The 12,201-nt window shown below is 35.5% G+C and overlaps 1 protein-coding gene across 6 annotated transcripts in view; it reads right to left on the bottom strand.

The window, feature by feature from the left end:
- Window positions 1-12,201, bottom strand: part of TRIP12 (thyroid hormone receptor interactor 12) — an 88,794-nt gene that overhangs the window by 44,911 nt on the left and 31,682 nt on the right. For all 6 annotated transcript variants that reach the window (XM_026701547.2, XM_026701543.2, XM_026701549.2 and 3 more), the window contains 3 exons: window positions 10,644-11,452; window positions 5,809-5,914; window positions 2,912-3,048 (listed from right to left, as the gene is read on the bottom strand). In XM_026701547.2, coding sequence (XP_026557332.1) covers window positions 2,912-3,048; window positions 5,809-5,914; window positions 10,644-11,452 — 1,052 coding nt within the window. The remainder of the gene's footprint in view (window positions 1-2,911; window positions 3,049-5,808; window positions 5,915-10,643; window positions 11,453-12,201) is intronic.

Here is a 12,201-nt window from a genome sequence, read left to right on the forward strand (position 1 = left end):
CTGAAAAGAATAAATTATTTTCTCCTGAATTCCATCCAATCTCAGGACCCATCAACCCTCAAACTTTCAATAACATTCTCCCAGAAGAAAAGATCACGGACTGGTGAATAGCTAATCTAAATTGCTGGGTCAAGTGAAGGCTACAAGTGAATAGCTAATCTAAAATACTGAGTCAAGTGAAGGCTTCTTGATCACAGAGTGCACCAGGCCTCCTTCAAGGCAGGAAGTGCCTCGGAGTGACTGATATCATGGATACCTTCTGGATGCCTTACAATCACATTTCCTTCAAAAAGTATTCATTACCATCCAAACTCAGCATTCTGCCACACTTTAGGAGTTTTTCAACAGCCAGAAGAAAGAATGGGGATTCAAGACATAAGTAGCTGTGCTGATTTTGCAGAAATCAGGACTAACAGACTAAGAGACTCCTTTAAAATAATCCCACATAATCTCGCAAAATTATCTTGATAGGATCTAACCAGTTAACAAACAGTTAACATTCAACTTAAGACTGAATCTGAGTGATTTTAACTCACAAACCCCTCACAGTGACTCAAAATATGGTATTTTAGCCTGTTTTCCTCCAAAGAGCCACAACAGTTTAAGCAGAACAACCAGCCAGGAGTATAAGGACATAATAAAAGCATGAAAAATTAATCTTTTCCCATGTTTATTGCCACAGTATAGTCTCAAACCCGAGTTCACGTCTGTATTCAGTCAAATACAGGCCTTTTCTCTGTTGCTTTATCTTCCAAAGCTCCCCAGTAAGGAAAAGGAAAAAACTCTGGACTGAGAAACTTGGAAAACCACTCAGGTATAATTCTGTTTTATATTTCAGAATGCTACTAAATCTTCTGCCACAAAAATGTTGGGAAAATGATTGCCACTGTAACTTTGGGGGGTGGGGGGAGGAATCAAGTATACTCAAATCAAGAAGATCCATTAGGCACCTGAGATGGACAATCAAATAAGTATATTCTTGTAGAACTTAGAAATACTATCAATTACATAGCGATCAGTGTGCAGCTAATGCTTTCTAAATGTAATTTTGTCTTTAAAAATATAGAAACAAGACTTCAAAATACTATTTTAAACATCTACAATGTTTTAGAAATGGTGAGTATTAAGTTTTTAATTGTTTGTTTAAATAAGCTCAATTCATATCATAAACTAGTTCTATACCTATGCTTCACCATGAAACTATGTGATTGGGCTTAGTTTTGGGGGAGAAAAATAAGGGGGGGGGATTCTGCCTCTGCCTACCAGCATCTATCGGTATTCATCTGGCTAGCGTCCTGTCAGTATGTGAGAGAGTTGAAGGTTGTTTGGAAACTGAAACAGTATTTGCTGTATGAGCAAGGAGACAGCAAGGAGCCTGGGCATGGCTTAACTCAACTGTTCTGTACTAAAGCTGCTTGGTGCTGCGAAACTGAAACTCCTCTCTTCTTCTTGTGTTTTGCATTTGGAACAAATTTCTTTTCAGGTGAGGAACTCCTTGGCATCAGAGAGTGTTAATAATAATATAAGAAATACTAATGCTCTGATGGTCATTTCAAAAAATCCTTTCTTAGTGAACACCTAGAAACCAAGAGGAACACATGTGCCAAATTTCAAGTTTTTAGGCTTTACGGTTCTGGAGATTTTATGATGATGCGTGAGAGGTATTTTGCTTTTATATATATAGAGAGAGAAAGTAGATTAGATATGAAAGTCCTATATTTATCAGAACACATAAGAGGTTTAAAAGCTATTTCAGTATTCTCAACTTTTGACCATAATCGAGACCAGAATCTCAGTTATTATAGAGTCATTGAGTGAAGCAATCATCAGGTGAGAGGCCTACATGACTTCATCCCAGCACTCCCATTAGTAGTGGTTAAGCAATTTCCTGGGTTATAAAGGAGATGGACTGAAAGAGCTGCCTGCCAAGTTCAGCTCCCCTGTATGTGGAAGAGAACTCCTTTGGTGGGCTGCAGGAAAGGAATTCAGATCTTCAGGATCTGAGCTCCGTTTCTTTATCCTGCCAGAGCAATTATGCTCCCCTCCATGCTTTGGAAGGAACTGTTCTCACCAAGTTGTAGAATGAGAACTTGAAAACTTTAGGATCTGAGCTCCATTCTGCGCTCTGCTGAGGGAGTTCAGCTCCTTTCAGCTGGCAACTCTCCCAAAGTCAAGAGGGAGTCCTCTCAGCAGATAGCAGCTTGTAACCTTCCCTGCCAGCTTCCCCACTAACTTTCTGGGGAAGCCAGCAGAGAAGACTGCAAATAGCTATCAGATAACTGCAGGGTGCTTGGCAACTGATAGTAAGTGCAAACCAGTTGCCAAGCATCCAGATTTCAATCACGTGACTGCAGGAGTGGTAATGTCGCATTTTGCAATGGCCAGCAATGTTTTACAGCCTGTATAGCACCCTTTCCACGGCCATTATAATTCCAGATCATCATTAAATGAACAGTGTTAAGTTAAGGATAGCTATAATTCAAATTTTAAAAAATGCTTATATACTTAATTTATTAACAATAATTATAAAGTGTTCAAATCCTCAAGGACTCTAGGAAATTTACAACAGGAAGAGGGGAAAAAGTAATAAAATCACAGTAAAAAAACAAAAAATAGAGGCCTTTAACTATTAAGTGGGATAGAGGTATACTGAAATAGTATCTATATAACTTGGTTAGAGAATGTAAACAATATGTCTATTTCTGTATTTCTGGAGGGATACTATTCCAACAAAAGAAGGCCTACTTTAGAGAATGCTTATCTTGTGCTCAACCCATGAACTTTACAAGGAGTACACATGACTAGTAAAATCCATTCTAGCACAGTATTTCCTGATAAACCCAGCACCCCATTAGAAGAAAGTACTATATATTGAAAGTAACCTACAACTTATAGGAATTGTTTTCCTTACCTGCAGCTCCTTGTGGAGCCTCATCAGCTCGTGCAGCTGAAGAATCAACACCATCCTGATTGTTATCAGGATCAGCCATTTTCTCCTGTCGGCGAGCCTCAGCTGCTCCTCTTTTGCCCAGGCCAGAGCCTCGCCGACTAAAAAAAACCAGGTACAATCAGACACCTTCTAGATTATGTTTTCAGTTTATAATGGCTTCAAATTAAACCCTAAAGGCTCTTGAGTAGTACTTTTTCACTATATGTTCAAAAATACTTCAACTATATATAAAAAGTATACCATCAATATCACCACATCTTGGCTTAGCTGACTTTAACAACCTAGTTCATGGAGAAATACTTTCATGTTAATGCCCATCTATTTTCAAAATCTATATAGCAAATGAAAGATTTAGACTGATACAATTTTTTAAAAACCCTCCCACTGAAGCAGGAGCTGGGGTCAATAAATAATTCAGATTCCACCTCAAATTTTTTAAATCTTCTGTTAAATTATATTTTATTTATTTAAAACATTTATATAGTCACTCTGGGCAGCTTCCAATCAAAAGCAATTGATTGTTTCATCTGCAAATCAATACTACATATAGTCTTCGGGCTATGACAGCGTTTGGGACCAGAACATTTGTTGCTAAGGTCATAAAGCACAATGTTATGTGACCATGTCACTTAGTGACAGTAATTCAGGTAGCTATCGTAACCCCATGATGGCACAAATTATTAAGTGAGAAGAGACAAGAGTTCCATGCAAGGTGCTTCAGAGGATGCATGAGAGCTGCTGGGATGTGTGCATCTGTCACAGGTAGGAATTAGAGATCTGGGATATGCAGGTGCCATGGTAGGTGCTAAAGAGTGCAGGTGGGTTGGGGGGGACTGCAGGGCCTTCCAGTGGAATTATAGAGTGCAGGCACTTTGGCAGGCCAGCAAAGGGTGGTCAGTGGATGCTATGCATCATGGGTGGGCCAGTGGGAGAAGGTACACATGAGTTATGGAATGGGGGGGATGCTACAGATGTTGTACTCCACAGCAGGTCTCCTTGGGAGAAAAAGTGGCAGGAGCAACTTGCAACCTCTTCTGCCAGCATCCTCATTGAATCTGCTTGTAGTAAGCCAGCAGGGAATTTTACAAATCACATAACTGTGGGATACTGCAACTGTTATATGTGTGAGGTTGCCAAGCACCTGGGTCATGAACAGGTGACTGGAAATGCTGCAATTGCCAGAAGTTTGCAGTTAAAATTACCACTTGCTCAGGGCCATTGTAACTTTGAATGATTGCTGAATGAGTAGTCATAATCTGAGAGCTACTTGTACTTACTGCCAAGAACTATGGAGGTTAAACTATAGAGAATCTATTAAGATTGATTCAAAATATTTCTTCTCAAAAATATTTTATTTTTATTCCTATGTCTTTTAGAAACATTTTCACCTATTTTCCAAATCCACATCATTTAGCTTACTTGATCTGTTACATTTGTCCACCACTCAAGTATCTTCAAGTATATTATTTATTAGCTTACCAAACATCACTTTTTTAATGTATAAAGTTATGCATAATATTCAATTTTCTCTATGTTGATTTCAAAGTCTTTCTACCTCCTTTTGGAAGAATATTTACCTCCTCCATCAGCCATATGATTTCTTTGAACAAGAGTTTTATATTGTTATATTTTGTTATATTGTCAATATTGTTTTATATTGAGAAAATTAGTACACAGTCTTCATACTTTTTTCCATTACCTATATTTGAATCCTATTTAAATCCTGTCCTCTTGCAGTCACCTCTACTATTTTTTGAGGATTTCTTTAAAGTTCACAATTCAATGTGTTTGAAATATATAGCACAATTTCTTCAAAGGTTTGGTTAATTTGTTGACATTAAATAATATTATCAAAGCACTCTGGAAAGCTAACAGTTACAAATCCAAATCACAACAAGAAAAAATATGTGAAAAACAATGAAATTGTCACATTAAAAGCTAGCAAAAAGAGCAGCAGCCCCAAATCCACTGTCTTACTTCTTAAAAGTTCATCAGAAAAATATATTCTTAACAAATTTCCAAAAGATTAAAAGAGAGAAACAACTAGCCTAACTATTTCATAAGGATAGAGCAATCACCTTATTTATGTTTAAATATTATATAAAGTTCTGCATAACTAACCAGCAACTTCAGGACTTTTATTTAAACATTATGTTTTTAACACATGCTTATACAACCTACACTTATACAATATATAATTAATTACTCTCCTATAAATGATCTAGTTTAAATGAACAGTTTCAACAGAATTTATTTTGAAAGGGAAATTCATAGAATTGTTGAATGGCCCAATTCAAAGGCTTGTATGTCAGCAATATAAATCAAATTATAACTCAATCTTGTTACAATCTGCTTTCCTTGATGTGCCTGAATTGGGCATTATTTCTCTTAAATTCCAAACTATGAAATATTAAACTATAGTCCTGTTTAATTGAAATCTGACAACCACAGTTTCTGGGTTAAATGTAATGGGAAGCAATTGTTTAAGATGTGCTGTATCACACAGTGTTCCAAAACAAGCATGGTGGGAACAGTAAGAGGATGGCAAAAATGGGAAATAGGTTCCCATATATCTCAAATTATTCGAACTGGATAAAGTTATCTTATTTGAAATCAGCAAAATACTTAGTGCGGACTTGCTAATTCAGTATATATTTAGAAAAGATTGCTTATTTCAAACTGTGATTTTATATGTTATACTGTTTCTCAAATAATTACATTTGTCAAATTAAACATCCTATCAGGCACACAAATACAAACTGTCCATTATGTTCATTCAAATTCTTTATAGGCTTTATAGGCTCAAATGCAATTTCTTCAACTATTTTAAGTGTTAGTAATTTTGTATCACATTATACCTGGTACTAGCACAGGAGCCCGTGGTCTTTTGCCGTGTGCTCCGCCTCAAACTGGGGAGCTCAGCAGGTGGTGATTCACTGCGCTTTTTTGTAGATTTTCTCAAGCCTAAACAAATAGAAGATGGGTAATAATGACAGCTTATATTTCTTCACAAGTTTCCCAACATGAAATGTTCCTTTCATTACGTTCTTAGCTCTTTTTACTCATGCAAACTATGAAATATTATCTCTTTCTTTGTGTAGAACGAGAACTTCTACACAAAGATGATTTAAGAAAAATAAAAACATGGTAAGGTTAAAAATGTATTTAATTTATAAATACACTATACATTATACTATTACTGTGTGCATTTATTTACATGCTATTAGAAAAGCCTTTCAATATTCTCACCAGTAAAAATACGTCAATCAACTATTTTATTGCAGTCTATTGAAAGGTATACACAAAACATTTTAACTTTGAAATATCTACTTTAAAATTATGATTTTCAAATTTGAAACAAGGTATTTTAATCTAATTTTATCTCAAAACAGGGCTGTTCTGTGCACAGGACAATTTTGGACACTAGTTCAACATCAAAATATTTGACATAACTATATATCTTGTATGAAATGAAAAACCGCTAAATAATTTCTCATATAAAAAAATGTCCATATATGAACATTTTGATATATCACGCTAGTTAAAAGAAATTGCCTTTGAATGTCAACAACCTAATAATTCTGCAGTGGAGAATGTATAGGGAGAATCATCAAAATATGATGGGATACAAGAAATTCAAATAGGGATTCATTTTCAATCATTGTTGAAGCTAAAATAGACTTTTTTACATGGAATTAGAAAGTGGAGAGGCTTGATTTTTTTTTTTTTTTAGAAAGTCATAAATATCTGCACAAAATGGAGAACGAAATCCTTTATATCTCAATAAATAGCTTGACTTAAGTTATAATTCCTTTCCAAAATTTAACTGAAGGAAGTTTCTTGAAACTTGGAAAATAATAAGGAAGTTGCTGATAAGAGTTTTGGATGTTCCCATATGCATGATTGTAGAAAGGAAAAAATATTCCCTTCTCCTGGAGAGAATACAAGAACATAAGTGATACCTATTCTTTTATGTGTAGAAAGTAGAACATTCAAATTAAAAAGTTTATATTAACTAATGTCATCTCATTTAATTTTCTTTAAATTTTCAGTGAGGAAAGGCAAAATACTGGGAAAGGAGAAATAATATTTTTACTATATGCTGGTATTATTTCTATACAAGTTAAACATGTCAAACTATAAATTTTGAGTACTGATCAAAGAAGAAAAACTCCTCAAGGACCTGTTTATGGGCTTATTTAAATCAATGTAGTACTGCATGATTCATAGCTGGGGCTGTGCAATGGTTTGAATTCAATTTCTAAAGGATGCTTCCAAATGCAATGGAACACAATTGTAATGTTTATCTTAACTCTTTTTTCCACAGATGCATGGTTACTCCCATGCAACTCTCACATAATCCTGAAAAAGTCCTGGTTCTTTATAGTATCATATTTACTTCTTTGTATGCTCAGAAGCACCTTTTGTGGGTTAAACTAAAGTGCTATACAAGGCTACCTAAACTACTTACTATGGCTATTAATGAATCCATTTAAGTGATAACATCATTCTATTGCTATTGTTGCTCCCTCTACTGGCTATCCATAGCAAGATGCATGCAGCAAAAACTATATTGTTGCCCTTGTAAGAAGCAAGAGAAAGGGAGCTACTGAGTTAGACTGAAATCTGAGAAAAAACAAGGAAGCAATAGAATTTTCTAATATATTTTGAAGTACATTTTTAAATTAGCAAATATGCGAAACTATTACTATTGTGCTGCAAGTTTCCGTCCCTCTCCCACATCTTAATTCTAGAAAAATACTTCAGTTAGCATTCATCAAGTTTTTTTTTACACAACTTCAGCACATTACAATCTAGTGGAATTATTGGGCCAAACCACAACCTAATTGGAAATACAGATCATTAGCCACCTATCTGTGATGAAGAATTTCAAAATTTAGCATGAAAGATGTAACGACACATACATAAATATCTAAAAGATGCCTCTTTATTTAACAAATTTATTTTATTTATTAATAAGATATATATGCTGTTCAAATTGGATGAAAGTCTGAATGGTATGTTCCAAGGTCTAGTAATCCAGATTTTAAAAAATAGGAACAATAAAGCAAAATCAAAGAATAAATCCAATGTAACATTTAACCATTATAAAGCTTAGCAGTTTTGGCACGTCATTTTCAGAAGTCATTCAGTTATTCATCTGATCCCATAAGCTATTTGGAAGAACAAGGCATTAACACCCTCTAAAACAATAGCAAGAAAAGGAGATATCTTTATACCGAGTGGGGTCGGTGGCATCCTATTCTAAAAGAGGAAGAAATTAAAGAAATTTCACCCTCAAAGTCCATGTTATCAACTTTCCCTAGGATTTGGCGTACAAAACAAATCTTCCCAACTAGATCTTACTGGATGGGAGAATCCACCTGTAAAAAGTATTTCTATAAGTACCCAAATCCTTAGCCATAAGGAACTTTAAACTGCAGTTTGAACTGCACCTGGAAGCCTACTGCTAACCAGTTCCCAAAGTAATAGGCAACAAATGGCATTTTGAACTAGCAGAGGCTTCCTGGTGATCTTCATAGACTTTCCATATACAGGAGCTCCAGTTGTGAAGTGCAAAGTCACAAGTACCCATCAACAAAGCCTATTAAGACAGAACTAATATACAAAATGGAACTCTGAAAAGATTCTCCTGGCCAGGGATTAAGTCTAAAGCCTGTTGCCTTCTCCTCCCCTGATGCCAACATGACCTCCAGACTATGAATAGCTCTGTAAAAATCTGAACTATGGAACACCTCTAGTACAGATCAAAGCTAAAAACTCGCTAGTATCTGTCAGATTTTGAATCCACAGTTATTTTAGAGAAGGGGAGATATCACTGTCCCTTAAGGAGACAGTGATTTGCTCCTTCTCTCCTACTTCAATAATCAATCCCTAGTCTCAACTATTTCAGAAAATTTTTGCCCCATTTCCACTCTTTCTTTACTAGGGAAGGTTATTGACAAGATGGTTGCTTTACAACTTCAGAGGGTCCTAGATGAGCCAAATTATCTGCATCCCTTCCAGTGGGTTTTCAGGCTAGAATATGGGACTGAAACAACATTGGATGGTCGTTAGTATGAGGATAGTGTGTCCCCTCCTTATTTTCCCTTAAGAGGACTATAGTCATATATAGTCAAGACACATAAATGTCTTGCTTCATCCTATCTTCCCTATCAAACACAGCACAGAAAATGAGCTACCTTGACTTGAGTATCTGCTTAAGTAGTTCTTCACAATCCTTCCTCTAGAATTTACTATAGAATGATGAACAACTTGGATTATTATTTTTTAAAAATATAACACTTCATAGACGTTAAAGCTGTCAAAGGCTTTTAACTGTCAATATGTCTATTGATCATAAACAGTATCAAAAGGAGAATATTTCTCAAAACTAATTTTTGGAAAACAGAAGTATTAGTTCATACTCTCTGGATTTCCTAGAGGCACCTAACTAATATTCTCAAAACAGTACGGACGAGGCCATTTTTCTTAGGAGATGTAATATGCAGAATCAGAGTACTGGTTTGTTTCAACTCAGAAGCAGCCTTGTGGTATTTTAGTTTTTCTAACTCATTTGGAAATGTTAGAAACATAATAAATTTTATGCAAATTAAACTGCACATAGATTTAATTTGAATTAATTCTAGGTTAAAAAAACTGTTTAGTTCAAACTATATCAAAACATCAAATATATATTTTAAAAATGGGCATTACATTGTAATGATCTAGACTGGACTTTCAACATTTACATAAAAATAATTATTCATGTTCTACATTAAATCCAATATATATCATTTCAGAGAACAAGAATTATAAATATGAATCACTGTGTCCTGACTTTCACTGAACAAATTATTTTTAGACATTAAACATCACCAAACATGCATCCAAACATGTGGTAGTATATAGACTGAAGCGATGGGTTTTTTTAGATCTTTTTAAATTTCAAAATAGCCTCCTTAAACTAAATATTTTCTGCAAAAGCATGTATTGTTTTCTGATAGCACATGATAAATATATATATTTATAGATCATGTAAATTGCAAAGTTAGAAATCAAGTGGAAAAACATTGCATGTTAGTTGATAATTGATACTTTAAGTATCAAAGAGAGACTCTGAACAGAATACTTTCCATCTCTAACCATTAAGTTTTGTTGCAGTAGACAATGTTGCAAAAAAGAAATCATTATTTAGCTAGGATCACCTTTTCTACATTTGGTAACCCTTGTCCAGGCTGATAGCCTTCCCTCCCTCTTTGCTACACAGGATTATGAATAAATAATTCCTATTCTTGTTTGGAAGATAAAATTTAAGAAAGAAGAAAAATGGACTCATTCAACATAAAATATGCTAGTAAACAAGGTCACTTAAAGTATAGGCTATTTATATAAAGTAGAGGGCACTGGAAAGTTAAATCTTTCCTGGTTCATTGTACACACAGAACTTAAAGTAGAAAGACATACACTACTGGAATAGAGATCAAAAGTAAGAACTGATGTCTCTTTGCATCTGAAATACACACCCGCTGCCTAGAGCCCCCTTTCTTGAATTTACTAACCATCCAATGATTATATATGGTAAATTATTTTTCATATGACATTGCAGATCTTACTAAATTATTACAATAGCTGTATTACAATAATAAATTTCCAAGACCTTATAGAAATGAAAACTTTTTCAACAACTCACTTGCTAGTTTAGCCTGTAATCCTGAAGGCCCAGGTTTTGATGCCTCTGGCTTAGAAGAGCCCGGTAGAGAAAGTTTTGTTTTAGGCAAGCTAACCTTAGGGCTAAAACGAGCTGCCCAATCAAACTTTGAAGAGCCACCTATTTTATTTTGTTCTTTATCCCTGCTACTCCTCCGTGGGCTGGGGCTGGATGCAGATCTGGAGCGCCTGGCCTTGCTCTGGTCTTTTCCCTGTTTGACTCTAGCACCCTGAGAAACAGCAGAAGATGCAGAAGCAACAACGGAGGAGGAGGAAGATGTAGAGGCCGAAGAGGAGGAATCTGTGATGGTACTGCACCCAGCTTTGGCTGAGCTCACTGATTTTGAAGCCAGCTTGGTGGGTTTTGCTGGTCTCTCTTCACTGCCAGTTGGTTCAGTTGCTGAACGACTCTTTACAATAGGTAAGGTTTCTGTCCTTTTCCGTTTCTGGTTTCTGGAGCTAACGGTAGCTCCACCCTTTCTGGTGTGAGCTTTGCTGGTTGATGGCAATTGTGAAGACTTTGACTCTTGCTCTTGATGCAAATGTCTTTTCTTAGACTTAGTCTGAGTTTTATTTCTTTCCAAGTCCGAAGAAGAATCAGCGTGCTGAAGTGCTTTGGTTTTTTTGGCAGGGCTAGGAGAATTTGTCTGGTTGTAATCTGGGCTAGCACTGCGCTTCACTCCTCGAGAACTGTCTCTTTTAGACACCTGCCCAGATTTTTGTTGCTCTAAAGTACTGTCTGTGTCCAGAGCCTCTTGTTGTGGAATTATAATAGCAGATGAGCTACAGCCTCTGAGAAGGTAAACATAAATTCAATATTACTACTCAACAAAGAAAATAATATTTTTTAAACCTGCAGAAATCACTTGGGTATTTACTTTGTAATTTTCAAGAAAATGTGGCTGAACAGTTATACTTTACCTCTACATAAGAAGCAGCAGAGCAAAGCTTTGAGTCAAAACATAATAATCAACTAAGCAGTTGTGCTGCAAAGGTTTACAGATTCTCTTACTGTAGATATGTATCTTTCAAATATACTAAACAATTAATGCTGAAAACTCCCAAATCATGAATTATATTTAAGTAATTTTTTAAAGTTAATACTTAGCATAATTGTGCAACGTTTTCAACGGGGAGTAATAGATCAGCTGTAGTAAATGATTATATGAAGAAACAATAACAAATATGATTCTGGAGTCTGCAATATACCCAAGATAGTTTCTTGGATATTTTGTAGTTTTTCTGGCTTGAAAATTGGCTTGAAAATGTCCAGTCCTCCAGTCCACCCAGCCATTCAAAGAATATGTTGAAAAAACTAGACACTGGACCGGTGTAAACTCTTGATGGACATTCGGACACAATGTGATAGATATTTTTGTCGGGGAGCACCACAGTCACATAGAGGTAGAGACAAGACCCCCCACTGGCACACCACAATATGACTACCTTCAGCTTCATATTTTCAAAAATGACAGATTATACATGACCTCTAAACATTTAAAATATAATTAGTGAATTAGTGGGCTTTGTGATCCAGTATT

Source organism: Pseudonaja textilis, chromosome 4 (genome assembly GCF_049901715.1).
Source record: "Pseudonaja textilis isolate UNSWEBS1 chromosome 4, rPseTex1.2, whole genome shotgun sequence".
NCBI classification, from domain to species: domain Eukaryota; kingdom Metazoa; phylum Chordata; class Lepidosauria; order Squamata; family Elapidae; genus Pseudonaja; species Pseudonaja textilis.